The sequence below is a fragment of the Punica granatum genome, chromosome 7, assembly GCF_007655135.1.
Source record: "Punica granatum isolate Tunisia-2019 chromosome 7, ASM765513v2, whole genome shotgun sequence".
NCBI lineage: Eukaryota > Viridiplantae > Streptophyta > Magnoliopsida > Myrtales > Lythraceae > Punica > Punica granatum.
Genome location: NC_045133.1, coordinates 5,800,824 through 5,825,270, shown reverse-complemented (window position 1 = coordinate 5,825,270; position 24,447 = coordinate 5,800,824). Strand labels below are relative to the sequence as shown.

Sequence of the window (24,447 nt, the reverse complement as noted above, 5' to 3'; positions counted from 1 at the left end):
AAGCAGATAGGGTAGGGACTGGAGAGTGTGAGCTGAACTGAAGTGGAGGAAGAAAGAAGCAGAGGACAACGAGAGCAATAACTAACAGAGGGAGCTGATATCCGAGAGTATATTTTTTTTTTCTCATTTTTTTAAATATTATGAGAAAGGCCTATGGATCTTAGTAAAAGGAAAATAAAAAGTTTAATTCACTGAAAAACAATAAAAAGTTTAATGGGAGGATACAGTTAATGGTACAATGAAAATCAAACTTGCAATGTCTAGATTACCTGCCGAGTTTAATTATGCTGAAGGCGGAGGGCTAGGGAGTGCGTATGAGTTGAATCAAGTAGAGGACATAAAGAAGGGAATGAATGAAGGATGACAATCAATGGAAATTAAATCAAATAATTAATGGAGTGGGGGGAGCTGGTATAAGTAAATGTACGCATTAGCTTCCCCTTTACTTTTTCTCTCTCTCTTTTTTTTTTTTTTTTTTCTAGATATAAGCAAGGTATCAACTTCCTTCTTCCATCCTTTTTCTTTATAATTAAAATCATAAGTAAGGTATTGGCTCCTTTTTTCGGTGAAAGTAAGGTATCAGGCAGCTTAATTCTATGCTCTGGGAATCAGATTCCTTGCTTTATCCCCTCACTCAGATTATTGGAGGAGGAGCAAAAATAGCTATTCTCCTCCATTCCCACCCTCTCCTCCGGTCACCGACAAATAAAGGTGGCGGTCGTTGGAGATGAAAGGAGAAGAGATGGATGACAGAAGACGAGAAGACTCGGCGTCTATTCTATGCAATCATAATTCTTATCACCTCCCCATCTTCTTATTCTTCCCAGCTCTGTTCTGATTCCGCAGTTGAATTAAGTGCCATATAAAATATGGGGATTGATTGAAATATTTATATGATTTAAAATAAGTATAATTGTTTTGAGGAGGAGGAAGTTCTCAGTTTTACACTTCTCATGTTTTATTACTCATGAACAGATATATATGAGAGCCTACAAGATGTATTTATCATTTGTCGGTTCTTGGCCAGTAAAGAAAATCAAATATTGCTAGCAACAAAACAATAGTGAAAGAAGACAGCGAAAGATCAGAGACGATGATACTCCTGTCCATAATCTATCTATATATATATATATATATATTAAAATAAAGCATGAGTCAAATTCTTACGCAGTCACATCATAAAAAATAACAAAATGAAACTTTATCACTATTCCACGTCATCACTTATGTATTGAGAAAATTTTCTATCGTTAATTATGCAATAAAATATATAAATTATATGCATATAATAACCCAACAAAATATCATCATCGTAAATTATTTAGAGTGTTAAATATAGGTCGCAAGAATAAAGGGCAGAAGAAAGAACTAACCAGGCGAGCAACTTGGGCCAGTCCCCAAATGTCCATTGCCAAGTTCTTTTGATTGCCCATTTCAGGAGAGGCCCCATCATTGGGGCTGTTTAATGAGTCCTTCTTGTGCTTTCTTTAGCTTGAGTAGGTCCTTTACTATTCTCAGCGATGTCTTCATCTTTCAACTCTGAACTCCTGACTGGACCAACAATTTGAATGACAGGAACTTCAGCAGCATCATTTTGCCCTCTAGCAACTGAGATTCATTCAGTAACTTTTGTCCCTCCACCATAGTCGACATGTGGACTTATTTTCTTGCGGAATCCTCTGTATTTTTACTTAGCTGGAAGACTGGCTCAAGACATTGCTGCGATTCCAACTCACTCGGCTTCGTCTCGACCAACATTACAACAATATGTGTCTCTATTGACATTGGCACCAACTAGACTAGTCCTATGGTGGCCAACAACAGACCTAAATGAAGTTGCAAGGGACTTTCTCTTCACCACTTTCCTTTTCCTCTCCCCCTTAAGGACCTTATCTTCAGCTAAGGGACTACTATTATTATGCAGCCTTTCTTGAAGCCCAGCATGATCTTCCAGCATGTACTGTTTGGTAACCATTGAGGAAAGTTCAGCAGTGACAGGTTCATCAGCTTTAAGTATTGCCATTTGCAAAGTTGCAGTTGGCAACAATAAAGAAGATTGACTACATCTCCTGAGCTAACGGGAATAGGATCTGCAGGAAGTTCATTTTGACCTTAAATATTGAGACTTTCATCTTCGTCTCCTCTGCGGCTTCGGTTTCTTTCCTTCTCCTCGCAATATATATATATATATATATATATATATTCTTTTTTAGTTGCTAATCTACTTGCTCTGTCAAATGTTAAGGAAGATTTCCTTGCATCTTTTTTACTTGCCTTTGATTTCAGCTCATGCATTGCTGAATTACAACCATCGCCAACTTCTCCTGCAGCTGGTACATCTCGATGTTGCCTCTCAAATGCAAAGATTCTCTGAGTACATCCATTTTTAAATAGCTCAGGCTCTTGTAACCCAAAAAAAAAGCTCAGGCTCTTGTTACCCAAAAAAAAAAGCTCAGGCTCTTTACTCGTGATCATTAAAGCAAAGATCAGCGCCATGACCAGAATAATACTGTAGAGAAGCAACTAATTGTTGTGTGTCACAATATATGAAAATATGTATTTACATATATGTTAGTTATTATGGGAATACTTAATTTGTGGTGCTTGCAGAATATTGAAGATATGTGTATACATATAAATATATATATGTATATACATACATATTAAGTATGTGCATTATGAGATCTTATTTAGTATAATTTAACATTCTTATCGCAATATACAGATTAAGTATGTATGTACATATATGTTAGTTATTATGGGAATACTCGGTTTTCGGCGCTCACACAATATTAAAAATATATGTATACATATAAATATATATGTATTTGCATATATATTAAGTATGTGCATTATGAGATTTTATTTAGTGTAATTTAACATTCTTATTACAATATACTTTTCTTGTGATAAAATTTCTTTCATAGCAATTGAATTTGTCACAACATGCAAATTTTTTTATACTTCTCTTTTCAAATACCAATATTGACCGATAACATGTTTTGACAGCCTTCTACTTCATGCCATGATGGCTATCATCGTTTAGAGCTTCGCACTTGCATTCCTAGACGCGTACGCGTGGAGGAAGCAATAGGACCTACGGGGTCCCGTTGCTGTATATTTCTTTGTGGTGGATGATGTGGTACGTCATTTATTTTCTTATTATTAAATAATTTATTTTTGAACAACATACCGTAAACACAGAATCTGATAGTTCGGTTTACCTAATTATAGGTATGTTGGTTTTTATTGGTAGCTGCTCTGGGCTCATCTTCGGGGGTTGCCTCTCTCTACGTTGGTTCGCACATGTGCTCGGTTTCACACCAGTGCCTCAAGCATTGGATCTGGCACTTGGGTGGATATCACTTGGGGCTCCTCACTGCCTCGACGCAGGCCATTATCTACATATTAACAATGTTAAATTATTAGCTGCCGTTCAATTTTGTAGTTTTCAGGGCCTAAAATTCTGAACTAATTAGTTTTCCATTTTGCTATCCTAATTCCATAGATTGAGATATTTGAACTAACTAGTAAAGAAACCATGTATGTTGCACGTGGATTGTACGTTTTAGTTTCATGGCATATCTTACTTTATGCATCTCCTACACCTATTTGTGTCGTTTCAATTTTTCTTTGCTGTGTAACTTGTTTTGGCAATCAGTTGGTTAGTCTGATCATCCTTTCAATTTCATTGTTTCAATATGATGCATTAAATCCATTCACTCACTATATAAGAAACATAGTTAGATTTGCGGTGAGCATCTAAGACCCAACACAACAGCAAATGACAACAAACAGAAAGCATTAGGCCAATGTTCATTAAGACTCCCATCGGACATGTGGTAGGCAACTAAAATGGCATATGGCATATGCTTGATATTGTAGCTCCCAATAAATGTAACTTATTTGCACCGTTCGTGAGTACTCTTATAAAGTGGGGGAAGTCTCATTTATCCTATCATAAATGCAACTGTCTATTGAGTGGGAAAATCTGAAAAATTAAGCTACTTATCCTTAGATCCCCACGAGCCAAATGCTGAAATATATATATATAATACACCATCTTTAGCAACAATAGTGAGAAACAGTTAAGTTCGCTATGAAAGACCTTCTATCAAAACATAATAAAAACCCAATAGGTTATGTTCATTTATTTAATAACATTAATTAAGAAGCTTGAAAGAGGATCATAAGTTATTAACATTAGCTTTACCTTCCTCTGTAGAAGTTATCAACATCTTGAACAAGGGCTTCAACTTCACAGCAGAAAATGGCATGAATCTTTGCTGGGTAATCGCAAACTTAATTTCCGTTGCACCAAACCACCCCCTAATGCTTTCCGACTTCTCATGGTAGCACCAGTACTAAAGCTTTAGAGCACATTAAGATTGGCATATCATCAAAAAAGGCTGAATAAATAATTCTCAATAAGCTTTCCCAAGTTAGCTCCTTGAAGGTCTGTTAGTAGTAAAGAAATTCACTGACGAACAACTGAGAGCGAAGCGCAGAGCACAAGATTGATCATCATGAGAAATTCAGCTCTGCAACATAGTTGTATAGCTCTCTCCAACGTTCCCTCAAAGAAGAACTCCAGTAAATTTTTGTTAAGATCTGAAGGTACCCACTTGTATTTTTTTCCCCCTTTTTTATTAACACGCAAATCCCTTTATCTGTTGTGGCAAAACTGGTGGCAATTGAAACAAACTAAGCTAAACAAAAACAGGACACACGACACTTTCACTGAGTCTCCAAACATCATGCAATTCTTCGGTTAAGACTATGTAGAGATATATTGGCATTAAATAAGATCTCTCTCTTTTTTTTTTCTTTTTTTTTTTTTACGTTATCCTAGTCCACATTCATTCAGTAAAAAAAAGAAGAAAAAAGAAAGAGAAAGCAAATTAGCCAATGAAATATTTTTTACAGGATGCATAGGGATCAGAACATTTCAGAAAACAGAGGATTTTGTCTACTTTATGAGGAAGATTGCACAAGGATGAAATCATAATCTTACCATTATTGCTTGGCTCTGATTCATGCAGAATTATTATCCAAACATGTCTAATATGGGGATGGGAAGCAAGATGATCAAATCACCTGAATTTGATGGCCAACGGTGACAGTGAACTCATGGTGGACAGGCTTCACGGTGATCCAGTTCCCATCCTTCCGGAGATGGAGGCTGAGGGCATGACCGTCAGGGAGGAGAAGGGTCATAACTTCTGGGTCCATGAGGAGAGGGCAAGTGTCAAGTAGAGCTGTGGGCACTTGGGGTCCTTACCCATACCGTGATGTCCTTTCCCCCCGAATGGATTCTGGACGTTATCTTCACACAGACCAAGGCTCCCTGACAGAATCTTCACGAGCCTTTCCTCGAGCTTCACAAATTGCTTCTCGTACCCGTCCATCACTTCCCTGAAGCATCATTGAAAGGGGAAAAAAAAAAAAACGCAGCATGTCAACTTTAGAATATATTTCTAAAAGTTTTGCTCTTATATAGTGATAGTAACGACTCAAAATATTCAGAGAGTAGTTAATTGAGTTACTCATCAGTTCATCTGAGCGGATGGAAGAACTTAAGTCACACCTTTGGTCCAATGGTGGCTACTTTCCAACTCAACTTGGCCAGTCGGGGACTATGAAAGACATGATCCATTGCAAATGACCCCATGAATTGTGGGAAAGCAATTTCAAGAGAAATACGAATTAGGAGAAACACAATTAATGTCATTCCCTGGCGCTGGGTGCTGGACTTCCATCTTCTCCGTTGAAATTATTAGCTGAGTTTAAATCACGAAACATCTTTTTAAAAGATAGTCCTTGGCTACCAAAAAAAAAACAGAAAGGGGTAGTCCTTCAAAGAGCAACCTTGACGTCTTCATATAATGGGTGCAAAAATTTTGACCATAAATAACAAGGTGAACTTCCACAAATTAAGAGCCTGAGCTAAACATAAAAGAAACTAAATTTCTATGGTGTTTGTAAGGGCATAGGGCCATTGATTAATATAAGATGGCATTCGTATACTTATACATGCATATTTCTAATAAGTTGAGGTTTGAGACACCATCGAGAGAGCAGTGAATCCTGACGTGCATCTTGCAAATGCTTTAGATCCAATCAATAGTGAGGTCCTCGCTAGCATTCTGCAGATCATATTTTCTACATTTACAAACATCGCAATTCTTTATCAATAATTACCAAATTTTTAAGGGTTTAAACAAAAAGAAAGATCAAAGAAAATGAGATTGAGCATAAATGAAATTACAATTGAGAGTTTTTGAATCTTGATAATTTGTAGAGGGATCTACAAGTACCAATTATGGGATGGATCCCAATTCAAAAGTATGGAACCGTGAAAATCTTATTAGATAATGACACAACTCATGACTGGTGCAGATCTTTATATACATTTCAAAGACTATTTTACCTTAGTTCGAATATGACCTCTCAGATGATCAAATGTCTGAGGTCAGTGAATAGGTTATAAAATCTCAACTTTACACAACTGAGAAAATGGGATAGATAATATGTTTCAAAAGAACTTACAGTTACAAAATAACCATAGCATCAATTGTCCCCAAGCAAATTTCATACTTATGGTCTTCTGGCACGCCTTTGCCATTCCTCTTGACAATCCTTTCTGTCAAAACCTCACATTCTCTCAAGCAAACCAAGATACTTAGCTGGTAAAGACTGCTTTTCGAAATCAGAGCTCTGCAGCTGTCACGACCCGAAATTACCAAAACATTTCCCTTAAATTTCATCAATAGCTCTTATCACATAAACTATTCCTCTAAAACTTGCTTTCCATATCTCTCAAAAACATATTACCAATCCAGCAATATCTAATATATACAAATATATATATATATATCAAAAGGGAGTAGCTTTTCTCAACCACATCACTAACCAACTAAACAAAAATTTCAGGTCGTAACATATTAAAATACATTCTATACAAAAAAGAATACTTATCAAATAACTAAGATTTCTACCTAGTCCTCCGAGCTGATCCCCGATGTTTGAAAAGTTCTCCTGTGCGATTAGTCTAGCTCCTAGCTCATTTGAAAAAAAATATATGCATAGTGTGAGCTGCATCTTAGTGAGCACACAATTCTACAGTGAAATGAACTACTACTAGCTAAAAATATATTTCCTTAATCGAATATAGATAATATTAGCATACCCAAGTCCGTCATTTAATTCCCTAATATAACATGGTCTACATTATTCACGAATACTTACTAACTTGATTCTTAAATAATTAATCATATTTATGACCTTATAATAGTAGAATTAGCCGTTAACTTAGCACCACTTAACATTCACACCCCGACTATATCTAGTTCTAACAAATAACCCGGCTTCCACATGACAACTTCAGACAACATCAACAATCAGCACATCTATAACAATCAGATCAAACCAATAATATACAGCACAATCAATCAATATAGCCATATGGTTATATTTTCTCGCAACAGAGTTGTGACGGTACATCTCAAATAATTTATTTGCTTGTGACCATCAACATATCTCATAAGCGGGGGGTGCTCATTATCCTCCGACAGTAGGAGTCTAGGCGTCCATTTTCTATCCCGCCGGATCAGCGGTCTGGGCGTCCCTTTTTTGTATCCCGCCGGATCAGCGGTCTAGGCGTCCATTTTTTGTATCCCGCCAGATCAGCGGTTTAGGCGTCCATTTTATATCCCGCCGGATCAGCGATCTAGGCGTCCATTTTTGTATCTCGCCGGATAGCGGTCTAGGCGTCCCTTTTTGTATCTCGCCGGATCAGCGGTCCCATGGCTATAAACGATCAAACAATATCAGTATACGCAAGCACAATCCCAACAGATTACTTCATATTATTATCGCATATCTCATACATGATCAGCATGCACAATAACATCACATATCTCAAGTCAAAATGAAACATAAGAGGGCAATATCTCTCAAATCCTTTCACACAGCATAGCAAAACCAATTTTTTTTAAACCCATATCTATCACAATATTCTTCTTAAATAACACTCCGTATATCTATATATATCATTTCACGAAGGAATAGAGTAGTCACCGCTAGTTCCCAAAAATATACTCCATCCAATCGAGTTATCGGGATGCAAAGCCTCTCAACCTTCTCAATCCCTATCAATAATTAATATAACAAGAAACCAAATTATAAAAATAAATATCACATCATTATATCAACAATCATGCCCTTTTACAGTCCATTCGTTCCCTCTAAAAGTATACATTCACAACAAGACTTAGCCTGAACAAAAATAAATTATTCATAACTCACTTGTCCCAAAGTTTTAAATACTAAAACAGTAAAAGCCGGTAACATCATTCAATAAGGAATTTAACCCCAATTTCAAGCAATACCAGACCTGCAGCAAATTTCTTCTCAAATATCACCATCCGTGACTAACATGCCCTTACATCGAAAAGAACCTCAAAAAGCAATCAAAACAAAATGAGTCAATTGTTTTCATGCTCCTTTCAATTCTTACTTTCCACGCATATCAACTTAAATTCATCAATCTCCACTGCCAAAATTTATCTTTCCTTTATAATCCTTTGCTCTCAATTCCTTCACCTAATTTCATCTTCTCGGTCATCAGTGATAAAACTTAGCACACACCACATACCTTTATATGTGAATCAAAGAAACGAGATTAACCAAGGTCAACCACAAAGAATAATTTACGGCACACAAGCACCCAATTGCAATCCCATAAAGATCCAATCATCATAGTCATTCAGATCACCTTGACTAATCCACTAGAAGTGAAATCTACTAATTTGCACAATCCAATGATAAGAAACTCAGCTGTGTAAATTAAATACACTAAACCACTTAAACCCAGCAGAATAAAGTCAGGAACAAGAACTCACCACCACTTAAAATTCAATCAAGAAAAGCTAACAGTCATCGACATATAAGAACTTTCATATCTCACCAAACATGCATCAAAATAAAAATTGAATCAAACACTTAAGGGTTAAATTTCATGGGGAACTCACAATCTTTCAAGAACATATTTATGTTACATGAGGTACTCAAAGAATGTTTTAGTAAACTTTTCCTACGAAACAAACCAAAAGAACTCGTTCGAGCAAGGAATTGAAGAATACAAACTAATAATAATTAATTTGGACAAACCTACCTTAAAACCGAGCCTAAAATCATGACTTATTCCACCTCAAACACCTCCATCCCTTTAACTGAAAAAATAATGCCTAGACCGCGATTACAGGATAACCCACAACATAAATTTTGCCTAAAATAGACAATTAAAAGCTGATCTGAAAAATAAAGAATATAGACAAACTGAAATGTAACATAAAAGAATCATTATCGATGGAATTTGAAGCCAAACAATTTTTAACATTTAAATTATCAATTTCAAAGATTGCTTAGCTCAAATTTAAGCCTAGTAACTGGAACCGCCAAGGAAGCAAAAGGGTTTCCATACATGATCACAAACGAAAGCATCGAATAGAAATTTTGCTGCTTTGTTTTTCAATTTTTTTTTTTAACATATTCCTATCCTTACCTTTCCATAATCCCAGTTCACCCGTTATTTCCAACTTCTCACGGGGAAGAACTCAATCAAGTAAAAATAAACTCAAGGAAGCAAAATCAACTAGGACTTCAATTCATGCTACTCATGAGAAGCTGCCAAAGCTAAAGCAAGCATCACCAAATGCTAACCTATCGGGGCAAACCAGCTCAATCAAGAAGAATTGGCAACATACCTAAGCTATCATGTAACCTAATGCGATGCAGCAAAGCTTTTCCCCATTTGATGCCTCTCTCATTCGCGAGCTCCTCAACATCATAGCGAAGACAAACCAACAAGAACAAGCAAGAGGAACATCAAATCGGCAATGGCCAGAAGCTGGGAAATCAATTAGAAGTCAAGAGTTAGAAAAACAGAAGCTCCGATGACCTCGACGAAGCTCGAGAAGGTTGTCAATAGCAGCCTCTCGTTTTCCTCCGTCTATTGCTCTCTCTGTCTCCCTGTGTCTCATCCTCTGTTTCTTTCATTTTTTTTTTCCCCGAACAGGGAAGCTTCTGGACCAAAAATTGAATGAAAATGCTGAGGTGAGGAAGGCGGTGGAAATTATGGGCTGAAGGGAATATTGGAGGCCTAGTGGGCTTACTAATTCCAAGTCTACACTAGCATATCAGCCCATTAGCATTTTTTTTTTCCTTTCGGTTTCAAGACGCCCGCATCATAGTCATATGTGTGTGTATATATAATGGAGATATATATCAATACCTATATAAGTCAGCGGTGTCAACCAACAGCAATATATAAACATATATACATATAAAATACACATAACGTATATAATTAGTTATATTCGGGTTGAAATTGCCGGATTTCACAGCAGCAGATCCTCTATTGCAGCTTCAGACATTCCACCACAGAAGGCTTCTGTTTTTACAGTGATAAGTTTCAAAACTGACCACCAGTAAAATCTTCCAAGAGTTCTCACCACAGCATCAACAGATCCTTAGATCCATCCATCAATTTAAATAAAAAGGTAATCAGCAAAGCATAATCGTGTGAGCTTGATTGCCTTGCATCTTGAGTGATAACCCATCTCTCCATCTGCAGCTGAGTTGTTTAACATCTGAATAAGAACCTTCATAGCCATGACAAACAGGTAAGGAGACAAGGGGTCTCCCTGCCCCACTCCCCTAGCCCCAGAGAAATATCCCGCTGGTGAACCATTAATTGATACAGAGAAATAATTTGAAGTAACACATCCCCGCATCCACTCCATGAATCTCATAGGAATCCCCATAGCTTGCATAGAATGGAAGATAAAATCCCAATGCAATGCGTTAAATGCTTTCACCAAATCCACCTTTATAGGGCATTGAGGGGAAGATGGAGCCTCTATGATAACTCTTAACCAGTTCATGAGCGAGCAGCACATTAGCTGATATCTTCCTACCCTTCACAAAAGCTGATTGGTCGGGGCTTATATACCAGGCAGAACTTGTTTCTATCTATGAACCAAAACTTTCAAAGCACATTTATAAATAGTGTTACGACAAGAAATTGGCCTGAAATTTCTCTCATCTGATCAGCCTGAGGCATCTTGGGAACCAAAGCAATGATTGTAGAATTTGCCTCCCTACTCATTCTTCCTGACTCGAAGAAGTACTTAACAGCAGCAATAAAATAATTTTCAACCAAACTCCGACATGATTTGAAAAAGTAAGCTGAGAAACCATCAGGTGCAGCCTTATTCCCATTCATGGAAAATAATGCAATCTGTATTCTTTCATAAGTAATATCAGAAGCCAACAAACCAGCCTGTGAGGAAGGAAAAGACAGTTTAATTAGCTACAAAATACCTTCCAGCGAGCTGTTCACATTCTGCTCTGCCTATCCCAGTAAACTTTTATGAAAGTTTGCTGCTTCCTCTTCGATGTCCCCGATTTGCTCCAATTTCCTGCCATCAGAAGCATATAGAACTCGAATATAGTTCCGAGCATTACGAGCCTCCACTGACTTATAAAAGAAACTAGAATTTTGATCTCCTTCTTTAAGCCACTGTGCACTTTTGATTTCTGTCTGATTATAGCTTCTTCAGCATTCCTGACCTCTATCAATAGAGATACCGGCTCCAGCTCTTGCTTAATGAGTTCCTCAAAAGACTGCCCTGTCAGTATCTTGCACATCCTCTAATTTATTTCTGATATTTGCAATCTGAGACCACATATCACCATAAATCCTTTCATTGAACTCTCTAAGCAGCTTTTTCACCTCTTTGAGCTTTTAATAAAGTTAGTGGATCGGCACGTGTGTTGCACGCGCATAACTAGTGTAGTATCACTGAATTACCACAAAATGAAACTGATAGATCTTAACTGTAGATTGCAATTGGTACAACAGAATAATCTCTCATCTATATCTATCTATATGTACATTTAAAATGACAATTGGAATTTTGTCAATTGTCTTCAAAGACATCACACACTATAACCTTCCCACAACAGGGATCACATCTGTTCACCTTCCACCAAATGAGATTAATTCCTGAGATAAAAAGCAATAGTTTAAACCTTAAATTTAGACCTGTTTCACCCTGAATCTTCAATCCACAATCCAAATAAAATTAAACATTATTTAGTCTATTGCCTTTTTTTTTTCTCACCATAAAAGGGAAAAAAAATGAGGAACGAGATCAGCTCCATCTGCTTTGTGGAAGACTTGATGATGGAGACTCACTATTGTTGTCCACATGTCCTTTCCATCTTGTGTCTTCTAGTTTAATTGTCTCTTCCTGCTAATCAATTATTTAGCAATATCATGTTGCTGCAAAAGAATTTAAGTTCAAAAACTTCAAGAGGTAAAAAAATGCAAATGCCAAGATATATGAAGCATCGTGATTAATTACCTTGACAGCTGATTCAGTGGCCTTCCAGCTAAGACAGTCTAGAATGGTGTTGGATTTTGTCCTCCTATCCTATGTAAACATTAAACAACATAAAATGTAATTATAGAGCTAACTGAAAATCAATATAATTGGTGAGTAAACTGTTCCAAGCGCAACTCTTACCTCAAAAGGATTGGCTGGCTAAACGGGCTGGAAGAAGTCAGCAATGTCGAGCATTCCTTTTCAGCGCGGTTGGTGAAGTATATTGGTGCTCATGTTGGGACGCTAATGATGTATCCCTTTTCAACATTGATATTGTTTCTCTTCTTCTCCCGAACCATGGTTATTTTCTCTCTTCATGCAATTTTTCAGCGAAAAGATCACCCCACAAATGTTGGTCCTAGTAGAAAGAAGAATTTTAGGCTCACCTCAGTAATAAAGAATAAACAAGCAAGCTCATGTCATTATTAGAAAGTATGAAAAGGACATGTCAGAAATCTTAAGTGGTTTGGGATGGTGAATGTTTGAGTATTTAGTTTGGTACCTACATAGCATAACATAGAGAGTAAAAGAAGGAAATTTTTTTGACCTAGTTAAGGCTAAAATAATATTAGAAAATTCTGTTCAAGAAACCTACATATGCATTAAATAAGCTAATAATAATCAAATAATCAAAGAGTCCAGCATTGACTTCCTGAAAAAAATAGAGTCATAAAATTTTTGAGAATCATGAGCAGGCTAGAAGTATATATAAAAAAAAAAATCAGAAGAGAAGGTAGGAAAGACCATATACTTGAGAGAGGTTGCTTAGAGTCACGAAGCTCATTCAAGCGTCGATCAGAACAGAATATGCCCATTACTCAAGAAATCTCCAGAGAACAAACCTCAAGCAAATGAAGATGGGAATATATGGTAATTTAGCAGTTAAAACTACCGATCGGCTTGCACACTGGCACAAAATAAGAAAATAATTTTACAGAGATAAAAGGGGGAATCCAAAGATACATCTTCAAATTCTTATCTCTACATTCTCCGAAAACGATTCAGAACCAAAGGAGAGAGCATTATCAGATGACTGAGCAAGCTTGGAGAAAGGATACATTCTCCGAAATTAAATCCAGTAAAAAGCCCAAGTCAATGAATTTGTGAATATTAAAACTTTCCTTTTGAACCAAATCCGGCATCAGAAGGGCTAGGACGAAAAGTAAATTATCACGAGCCACCACCAGCTTCCACCCCCTCTTGGATAATCGCAGCTACTATGTTCGAGTTTTGTCCCTTAAAAAAATCAATTTTTTTTTAATTTCTAAAAACTTCTAAAAAATATAATACAAAGATTATGGTCAAAGTTTAGAAGAAGAAAAGTTTTGTGGTCATCTTGTAGCAGTGATAAATACAACTAAGAGTACATCCACATTTTACGCCAAATAAAACCAACTTAGTCACTTAAGCATTTCAGTACTCAGAAATTAAGTACTTAATTTTCAGCTCTTGATTTGAACTCCAAACAAAGATACACTAACTGATTAAAAAGCAAATACAAATTGTTCATAACTAAATAAAATGTAAACTTTTGCTTTGCTTCCTAAATTGGCAACTGCCACATTACCTGGTTCATTAATGCAATCAAGGGGCGGCCCAAGGGAAAATGTGGCTTAAAGCGACATGTAAAATGAGGCCCTTCATTTATTCAGTGAAATAAATATATAGTTTTATGTCAAATTTATTTTTCTACGTTGTCATGCAACATTACGTGTTAAATTTTTATAATAAATTTCATCTATCATTTCTTCTCAACAATAAACCGAAACTTTTGCTTTCTTTGTTACCCCGTAATAATTTAGAAAATTAGAAATTTAGAATGAAAAGATTCAAGAAAAGGAAGAAAATGGCTTTTTATAACCGTTGGAAAAGAGATTTTTATTTTTCAATGAAACCGTTGGAGCAATTTAAAAATCAAAAAGGATGAATTTGGTTATCTAAATTAATTGAATAATAACGTTAGAATTATAAATCGAAAATATAGCAATCAATAAAGCTAATTTAAGTTGGTTAGGAAATTACTGAAAGGTAATTAAGTCAACTGCCATAGATAGACGTAAGAAGGGATTTTTGCCAACATCAATTAAGTAATTTAATGAGAAATTTTAAGAGGTTGTAGCAGTGTTATCAGAACCGGACCGGATGATGAACCTGAAGGGGTACGGGTTCATGGGTTTATGGGTCCAACTGGGGGTTTGATGAGTCGAACCGCACGTTTATTTAAAATAAAATAAATATTCATATTATTAAAAAATTATGATAATTAAGATAAAAGTATGATGATTTTAAAGAAATATAACAATAGTATAAAAAAGTATCTATATTTAATATTTCTTACTTCAAAATAAATATTTTATTTTAATAAGTACTTAGAAGTAGAGTTAAAAGAACAAAAAAGTGGTGATGGCTTGGTTGGTAGTATGCTAGTATGAGAAGCAAGAAGTCATGAGTTCAAATCCTTACACAACCAACGGGTCCGACGGTTCAAAGCTGTAATTTCGGTTTTTAGGCGAACCGGACCGGATATGGTGTCGGTTCCCGGTCCGGTCCGGTTCTGATAACAATGGGTTGTAGAGATTGACTAAGGAAATTCTATGAGGCCTTAGTAGTCCTAAAATTGAGGCCCCATTTAGAACGGTCTTCCTTTTAATTAAAGGCTTTGGTCGGCTTCCAATTCTGAGGCCTCAAGCAAGGGCTTTCCTTCCCTATAGGTTGGACCGGCTCTGATGCAACCATAACAAAAATTCGATTTATCCACTCTTATACTAACTGGACCTGGAACAGTACATTTAGGCATGTAACAACAGTAAGGCTGAGGATTAAAAAGAAGGAAGAAAATGAAGCAACAATGTTCAGCCTGCAGCAAGACCTATTGGAAAGACAGGAGAAAAAAAGAAACGAACTTCCTTATATTTTAAATTTAAATGGTGAGAGTCAGTAATCCTGATGTATTATGTCTTCAGATACACAACAGTGGACGATTTTTATTGCTTCCAATTCTTAGATAGAACGAAGACCCAAGCAAGAATTTCATCTAATTTTAAGTAGCACCAGTGTAGAAACTTTTCTGTCTACAACAAATTAAATCTTCTGTTTCAGTTATAAAAGAAGAATAAGATAGGTTACAAAACTATCTAAAGTAGAATTCAGCTTGACTCTCTAGAAAAAAAGCAGATTTATGTTTACTACCACCAATTTCAAAAGTCTGCGTGTTTAATCCTAAACATAGGCATAATAAACTAGAATTTGAAACATGCAAGTTGCTCCATTTGGTGGAGTTCAATAGAGGTTGATTAACCGACAACTTTTGAAGTTCAAACAGTTCAGACAATTGAAGTCAAAAGCAAGGCATCCCGGATACGAGAGGATACAAGTTGCGACTGGCCCTCCAATTTTCAATAGAAGCGCTCAGTAAAAGCAGACCTTGATAATTGCAGGGGAAAGCAAAGAAGAAGAAGCAGAGGTTGTAAATGGTGGACAGCGACTCCTCACCTAAAAGGTTCAACCGAAGTGGGGCCATGCAGATGTTCTTGATGGCGTGAATAGGTCCTATAGGGGTTCTCTGAAGCAGGCCAATAAGGGTAGAGCTCTGTAAGTTAGTGAGCTGATCATTAGTACATCTTGTTGTGGCCATCAGGAATTGGTCTTGATTCAAAAAGGAGGGGGCGCGTGGCACATAAATGGTGTAGGGGGAACAAGCAGGTGTCACAAAAAGCTCCTTACAATGGCCATCCAGTCAGAAAACAAAGTCATGAGATTTGATCAAAAACATCTGATGGCTCAAAGTAAAAGGAAACCTCAAGTGCATAATGGAAAGAACAAACTTCTAAAATATAAAGAAAACTTACACCGTTGATCAATGTTATCAAATATTTCCACAATTGTTCCAATATCTATAGGTTAGGAAAGTGACATAACTGGCTCGATACAACCAGCAAGTCTTCCTAGAACTAGTTTGCTTCACTTCATATATAAGCTATATATAGTAAAACATAAAATCATCTACATGTCCAAAGACTTATTTACCTAGCAAAGTATCTACCAAAGCACATCTAGCAGTAGTGCCGCTGGGTAAATTAAATACATTTTTTAAATGCTAAATTGAATAACTTATCCACATGTGCAGTTCAAATGAGATCTTGCAACAGATGCAAGAAAAAAGACACCAAAAAGAAAAACAGAGAAACAAAAAGAGTAATTCTTGAAAAATTAATTTTTTTAAAGCAGAAGGTGCAAGCAACGTGAACCTGTTCAGCTACATTCTATAGACTCTATACTTTACCGGATAAGGGCATAGCGTTCTCTTTTCTATTGAACTAAGGAAGAAACAAAAAAACCTATTGTAAAATAGTGTATCAGAGGAACATTAGGAGCATTTCAGCGAGCAGTTGGCATGGATAAGGATAAAGAACAATCATTTGATACACAATCAAATAATCCTAAAACACACGATAGACTCAAATGCATAGTACATTGCATCGATGAACAGGGGAAATTTTTTTTCAGCAATAATCGACTGGAGGCACAGCTGACGGGTTAGGCGAGAAATTCAATGGGACTCAACTAAGAGGCACCTGCAGTTGAACGGAAATTTTGAGGTTCGGTAGGCAGAGGCAATCAAGCCTGACACTCGGGCACTGTTGGGTTGGTAGTGGGTTGTATGGCATGGATAGATTTTCTAGATGTCTCCATAGCTCCCCTCGACCTTACCTCTCCGTTTGGATTGAGGGAAATGTAGGGAAAGGAAAGGGAGGGGTGGCAAAGTTGCACGGGAGTTTCCATACGACTTTCCCTCCTATCCAAACACACCAGTATACAGATCATTTGCTCCATAGATAAAGGAAAAATAAACCACTCCAATACGAGGAAGGACCAGAGAACAATGGATAAGTTGACTAGCCTTCTTGATAATGGAAACATTGATCTCCTCCTTTACTGACAACCAAATTCTGCCATTAACTGCAGTATTGTAGTTACTCACCAGTTTCCAACCCCTCCAATCTTGTATAATAGAGTTTACATTCCCTTCTTTCGCTCTCATCTCCAATAAACGCATAAAACTAATTCTGCAGCTTCTTACTGTCTCTTGCACCTCTTTTTTGCATTAACGGGTCATTTAAGAGATGTAGAAGACACACCCTTCTTGCCATTTTCTTCCCCTTAGTTTTCCGCCCCTGTACGTGCTGAACCATTCAAGCTACTCCAGTAGCAGCAGTAGCTCTTGTTTTCCTTGGGCTTACCACATCAAAGTCACCATCCACTGGAACGCCGTCCTCTAAACCACTATCGGTTTCCCCTTCATCAGATGCGCCCTCACTCTCAGGTGGAATTCAGTCCACTTCCTGAGTTATTAATCCTGCCACAGCAGCCTCAATCTCCATTTCTTTCCCTTTTATGCATGACTTCAGTTGGCAGCTTATTATCAATCTCGAACTGGCCCTTGTTCTTCCCATTCTCACTCTTAGAATCAGATTAGGCCAACTCATTAGTATCCTATCCTCACTCACATTCGTTGGAGTACCAGAAGCCACAAACGATTCATTCAGCTCAAACTTTCTCTCCCGTTCTTTTCACATACATGACCAAACTTCCTACAAACTTCACATTTCATAGGGAACCATGGGACCTCCACTCCAACCTCAATGACTTAATCATTCCCCATATTTACTCTCACAACCTTAGGAGTATCAACAACTGCCTCTCCCTCTTGTAGGTTTCCTCGTGCAACATTTTCATGGTGAAGGTATCAATACGATAACCGTTTCTATAGTACTTTTATCGTGAGGATGAATATTCATTGTAAGATGCAAAGTTATTAGACATTCTCAGTTGACTCAGTATCACTATTTTTAGGATAAAGTAATTTCAACTCTCCCACCACAAATGGGACGATCCAGCTGTCTGGTGTCACAAGGAAAAGCATAATAGAAATTGCTCGTGATCTCAGGCACCAGGTACTTCAATTTCTCTCATCTTTCATATTCGAGTGATCACTGGGCATTTTTTAAAAGCAGAAATGCGGTTGTGGCACCAGGTCCAGGAACGAGCTATTCTGGTGGAAGAACTGATGTGCGCTGATCAAAGTCTTTTGCACTGGAACTGCCGTAGAAGTTGCACCAGTTGGTAGCATAACATACAAGGACAAGAGGTAATCAGACTGGTCAATTCATCATCATTTAGTTCAAATTCTCTGAAAATCAAAGATGCTAACTAAATTTTCGACTTGTCATGAACAGATCAGATGCTGAGGCCGTGTGCAGGAGGCTGTACAACACTCTTGTTGGGATTCAGATGGTTGTCATTGAAGACTGGTTCAGGAGGACCGTGGAGATGGAGTGAGAAGATCTTCGATTCTAAGGGCGAACTTCCTAGCTCAATCATGTTGGGTAGATCCGCATGAACGCATTCTATTGTTGTCAGCTTGTTGAATTACCTGTACATGGACATCAGCAAGGAACATTCATGTAGACTTCTGTGAATGGAACTTTAGGAAATAATATTTTGCAACTGTTTTAAGCAGCTTTATGTCCAACTTCTCGATTGTTTCGACTTCATATCTTGACAAACTGATATTGGCCCTGTATGTGCATTAATCCTGGACAAAAAAAAAATCAAAACTGAGATAAGTGGGAAACGACAACATTGCATGAGGATGTTTCTTGCATGTAATCCAATGATATCAAGTTCTGCATATTTGTGCTGACAAAGATTGAAAGTCTAATAACAAAGTAAGTCGATCTATGTGGTGGACTGTTGATTCAATCTATTTATGCTCAGGTAGATTTCTCTTTGCTATGATATTCCTTGGTTATGTGTTTACTGCTTTTTCGGTACGGAGTTCGAGCCATGGAGCTTGCACTAGAGGATGATATGCAATCACAGATTTCCATCTATAAATGTGTATTGATACATGCCCAGAATACAACAATTACAGGTGGAAATCTGTGATTGCATATCATCCTATATTACTTGTCAATTACTGAATGTAGTTTTCCTTTTTTCTTTTCTTTTTCCCTTTTTTGGCTTAAAACAAGTCCGTGATTGAATGCTCGAGTTTACAGAATCCTGAGAACACATGACAAGCTACCAATAAAATTACAAAGAAACTTGATCCGTTTGGCGATGGCCTGCAAATTTGTGCATAATTCATTGTTTTCTTAAATAACTGCAGAGGCAGCTGAGGAAAGTTCAAGGAGGTAATGACATCATACGAAGCCATCGAGCAAGAAAGGAAGAATATGGCAAGGCTTCTGCTGAGGGTATCGATCACCATGTCCATGGGGAATTGGCTGAGCCTACAGTGCGGTGCTTCTCCTGGATCAAGAAAGTTAAGATGCTCACAAAAATATTATTATTATTTTTTTTTTTCTGTAAGAAAAGAATGATGAGGCGTGGAGTAGGGAGCAGTTTAAACCTCTGCCTGTTTCGCCTAGAAAATATGTCAATGGCAAATAAATATGGCTCAGGGCGGAGAGCAAACTTGACTTAATAAGGATTAAGGGAAGGGGATCTTCTGCCTGAGATTTGGTGGCCCAGGCTTTACCGATTTTTTGTGTTCTTTTGTAGTACACTTGAAAGCGATATCGTTTCTTCATTAGATAATCTGAAACCTGGTTTCTGTTATCATTATGTTGAGTTTTGAAATACGATGTCTTGTGCAATTGTATATTCTTCGCAGCTTGAACTTTTGTTATGAAATTGTTAAAGCTTAGCAATTGCCCACGTCTATATTGTTAGCACATCTTGAACTGTTTGAGTTCACAACCATTCTGGAATCAAAAGTTTGTTTGCTGATTGGCGACAATTATGATTGCAATAACGAGAAGAAGAAAGCAATGGGAAGACCAAGATTCATTAACGGAGAGTGCTTTGCCAGTCCATGTGAAACATATTAAGAAATAATCAGCAAATTTTGACAATTTTACACACTTTTGGACTAAGAGCAGAGGACATGCACAAGTCCTAAATTAGACCAAAATGGAAGTCCATTCTTTTTCACAAGAAATTTTTCCCGTTCTCAGTGGACAAGGAGCCCGAAAGTTCATCACGAGGGAAAAGACCCATTGGATTTGCTGCTAATGGTTGTTCTTGGGATGTTCAGTGAACCAGGGGAGCTCAATAATATACGTGCTGGTCCAGTGGCGGGGAAGAACATTTGCCTCACTCCTTCAGCTTTAATGATGAAGAATATGATACCCGAGGCGCCCTGCAATAATAGCAATTTTAAGCATCCTAAGACCATCATCATGAGAGAAGATGATTTGATCAAATCAGAATTGAGGTCAAGGTTATTGCCTTTTTGAGGATCTATGGCACTGTTTCGGGATTGTTTTCTAGAAATGGTTTGCTGTTTCGTGGTTTTTGTTTTCTAGAACTAGCATGGAAACAACTGACAGGTGAACAGTGCCTGTCAAACATTAACTTGAAAGTGCCATGATCGTTCTATGCAACTGAGGAAGAGATGGTTGTGCAGTGAAAACATCAAAGCTGAATTTCCAAAAAGTTTTTCAAAGACTGAATTCTGGGGAAATGATCTGACAGCAGTTTTGGAAACGTAGAAAACAAAAACATGAGAAAAGGTTTTGCAAGATCTGACTAGAAGAACTCACCAAGATCAGTCTGGCACCGATCCAGATGCGATCAGGTGAAGGGAACGGCAGCATCAAGCAGCCAACAGCATAGATTGCCACATCAAAGAAATGGAGTACCAAGAGCAAAGGCTGATGAGGGTTCTAGCCTAAGAGGAGAGTAATTGGTCCTTTTGAGAATACTTCCCCAAGACTCAGATAATCGAAGCAAGCCCTGTCGGATCTGCTTCCTTTCTGGGTCAGGTGAAGCACAGAGGACTTTGCACAGTGCCCCTGCTAACGTATTAATTCATTTATGCAACAGGCTGCAAACAATGTCATCGCTACTTTCTCCTAATACTTCTTCCTATTTATCTTCATACAGATCAAGAGCATACACGAGCATAGTAATCAGTCTTCTTCCTCTAATCTAGAATTTTTTCCAACGAAGACTTGAATGCCTGTTATAAAACAATCTCAAAAAACTGATGAAGGTCCTAAGAGTAGATTCACAATGTCAGTGTCTTTCCACGACTTGCCTTGTGCAAGGTATAGAATGACTCAAGATACTTGCAGAGAGCTGCTGCCTGTATCATCGAGGTCTCGCAGAGGTCACAGCCTTGCAGGATATTGCGAAGAACAACAATATCGGACAGTGCAACAGTCCTTCCTCCTCCAGTTAAAGGATGGAAATACTCGACTTTGATGTTCATGTCAATTCTATGTTGTATCAATTCATTCTCATGCCTAATTATTAGCAGCAGGTTGCTGATATCTGGAAGGAGGGATGTGATGCAGTACTGCTCAGAAGCAGGCTGGCACAGGTGCTGAGAATACTGTTTGCAGCTGTTTAGCTGCTGCCAAAGATTATATGAGGCTGGCTGGGGTCATAAAATCTCAGAGACCTGTTCAGAGGGAGAGGGAGAAGATGGCTAAACCTCCTGAGAAATGGCGGACACCCCCTGATCGTTTTGTAAAAATCGATTGTGATGATGTATATGATCAAGCTACTGGTGAAACAGGGATTGGAGTTTTAGTAAAGGCATTCAACTGGCCAAAAAGAAGCTGTGGAGAGGAATGTTATAATTAAAATGAAACTGAGTCAGAACAGAAACAGGCTGAAAGATAAAAGTCAGCCAAAAACTGTCGGAATGCTAGCTCTCGAAACGAAGCCCTTCAAATGTCCCTAATCAGCTAAGAAGCGATCTGGTCTATTCAGTGGCTTTCTCCTCACGATGCAATCTCATCCTATTATATTATCCAGTAAAACCGAGCTTGCTATGGGAATGGGTTGCAATTTCTCCCATTAGTTTCTGGTTTTGATGCCATATGGCGGGTTAACTTTGAGGAAGTGGATGCTAACATCCTGTGACTTGAGCAAGTTGTCTCCCAAGCTCTGTGGAATGAGTTGAAGATGCTAATTCAACTCTGAAGTGAACCCTTTTGAGGTTTTGGGAATAGTTTCCTATGACTGGTGAGACGGCAAGTTTTAAGCCTTTAAAGGGTCCAGTGCTCGGATGTGGAAGATCACCCTGGGAAGAAACTCAGAGGCTGAGGCCATTAGAACAAAATTCTGGGATATTAAGCCGAACAATGAATTGTGCTCGGTCCTTAAAGAATATGGATGAGTTACTTGGGAATTGAATGTAGTTCTGGGATATTAAGCTGAACAATGAATTGAATGTAGCAACTGATTTCGGGATGACAAGAATGGACATGAAATAAGACATGATAAAGAAGCTGTTATAAGAGTCACCTCAACACCTCGATAAGTACATCTTTTTCCAACCTGCAAACTTTCCCTCCATTTTATCAATACTAACATTCCAAAACATCTTCATTTCTCGCTTTTGCTCTGAGAGGCAAACAAAGATAAGGTAAAAGGAAAGCCAATATGGCAACTCAGGATATCAGCAGGAACATTACTATTAGCATGATCAGATCTGACATGAACAATCTACAATCTCTGTCTCCTCTAGATTAATTTTCAAAATGGATACAGCTTCAAAACAAAGGAAAACGCATTCTACATATTCTTAGATTTTGTTGAGCTGACTAGCTTACAGAATACTATGTACTCATGGAGAGAATAGTGAGCAGTAGCTAAAGAAGAAACACGGAACAGTCACAGACCAACCAATGAAACCTACTGCTGTGGCAACTCGAAACTGAGCGCAGACGCTCAGGATACAGCTCCTGCGATCCCGCTCGATGAGAACTGCCACCCCAGCGGATGCACATACCGCAACAAGGGTCAGTATAAAGGTGACCTGCATGGAAAAGTGCAATTATGAATGAAATGTAAGTTCAATTGTTAGGGGCAAATTTGACATGATAAGCTGAAAACAACTATATGACTCACCCCATCACCAACTGTGAATAGGGTCAAGACCAGCTTGGTGTTCCATTTATGCCCCGAGTGTAAGGCATAAAGGTCCATCAACACCATAAAAATGCTCCAAAAGCACTGTAACCCAAAGGCTGCTGCAAGAAACCTGAGAAAACAGCTATTAGAAATAGTGGATTTCGCTTAATTTATCTTAGTTTTACAAATCCAGTCTTTAATTAAGATTTCGAGTAGCTATGTAGAGACATTTACCGAAAAGTGGGGATGGAAGAAAACTCATGGGCTATTGCCACGACACTTATCATGGCAACAGCGAAGACAATCTGCATGACACGCAGTGGAAGCCCCGCCCGCGATGCTTCAGCCTGCATCCTTGCCCTAGGTGCATTGGAACCTTCCATGATCTCAAGAGCAGGATGAAAGTTCATCTTGAGATGAAGGCTGTCCTTTTTTCGAGAGGGAGGGCCCGAGATGGATGAAGATGATCCTGTAGATAAGGAGTCAAGCAGGGAATGAAGATGCAGAAGATGGTCCCCCCGGACAGGGAAAAAAAAAAAAAGAAGAAGAAGCAATGAGGGAGCACAAACAGTCCAAATGGGAGAGCATCAGCCAAAGCAAAAGGAATGGAGTGAGCAACCGAAAAGATGGTGATGAGGACAGGACAGAGAGAGTGAGTGAGAGAGGGAGCTGATGGTGAGGATATGTTGAGGGCGATGGATGATGGATTGAGAGAAGGAAGAGATGGAGATGGCCTGATGCAGGAGAAGCCGCTGAGAATGTTCTGGTCTGCGGGAGTTGAAGGAAGAAACCGAAGAAGAAGATCGGAGCTGAGATTGATGCTGATGGTAGTGATGGTGATTGCCGTGATCAGTTGCAGATAGCAACTGCTGAGGAGCAGTGGGGACGAAATTAATTGTGGCCGGTTGCAGAGCAATGAACGAAGGAAATGAAGGAAGGAAGGCTCAGTTAACTCCATCGAAGCAGAGAAGGAAGGAAAGGAAAAGAAAAGAAAGAAGGGAGCAAGAAAATCAAGCTGGCAGGGGGTCAGCCGCTTGCCATGGGGCCGACCTCTCTGTCAATT

General features: G+C 38.1%; 1 protein-coding gene and 2 long non-coding RNA genes across 7 annotated transcripts; 1 reads left to right on the top strand and 2 right to left on the bottom strand.

The window, feature by feature from the left end:
- Positions 1–7,388: 7,388 nt before the first annotated feature.
- On the bottom strand, positions 7,389–11,751 carry LOC116215553. Its single transcript, XR_004158496.1, has 2 exons — positions 9,768–11,751; positions 7,389–7,809 (listed from the first exon to the last, which is right to left on the bottom strand). It is a non-coding gene; the product is annotated as an uncharacterized LOC116215553 (long non-coding RNA).
- A 6,554-nt stretch (positions 11,752–18,305) lies between these two features.
- Positions 18,306–18,923, top strand: LOC116212628. The gene is made up of 3 exons (XR_004157890.1): positions 18,306–18,406; positions 18,487–18,600; positions 18,689–18,923. It is a non-coding gene; the product is annotated as an uncharacterized LOC116212628 (long non-coding RNA).
- A 1,352-nt stretch (positions 18,924–20,275) lies between these two features.
- Positions 20,276–24,447, bottom strand: LOC116212627 (CASP-like protein 5A2). 5 transcript variants are annotated; one of them, XR_004157888.1, is made up of 4 exons: positions 23,619–24,447; positions 23,382–23,514; positions 21,062–23,289; positions 20,276–20,658 (listed from the first exon to the last, which is right to left on the bottom strand). XR_004157888.1 is itself a non-coding variant. In XM_031547256.1 (4 exons), the coding sequence occupies exons 2-4, from the start codon at positions 23,792–23,794 to the stop codon at positions 23,098–23,100; spliced, it is 501 nt and encodes a 166-aa protein (XP_031403116.1). In that variant the 5' UTR covers positions 23,795–23,853; positions 24,004–24,402; the 3' UTR covers positions 22,928–23,097. The 5 variants fall into 5 exon arrangements, 3 of the variants coding, with proteins under 3 accessions (XP_031403116.1, XP_031403115.1, XP_031403114.1); XR_004157889.1 differs by having other exon boundaries at positions 20,295–20,658; positions 22,776–23,289; positions 23,619–24,419; XM_031547256.1 differs by lacking the exon at positions 20,276–20,658 and having other exon boundaries at positions 22,928–23,289; positions 23,619–23,853; positions 24,004–24,402.

Coding starts and splice junctions, on each gene's coding strand:
- LOC116212627 (XM_031547254.1), bottom strand. CDS start 23,794: ATGAACTTTCATCCTGCTCTTGAGATCATGGAAGGTTCCAATGCACCT. Junction 23,515..23,618: donor TCTTCCATCCCCACTTTTCG/GTAAATGTCTCT, acceptor CTGTTTTCTCAG/GTTTCTTGCAGCAGCCTTTG. Junction 23,290..23,381: donor TATTCACAGTTGGTGATGGG/GTGAGTCATATA, acceptor TTTTCCATGCAG/GTCACCTTTATACTGACCCT.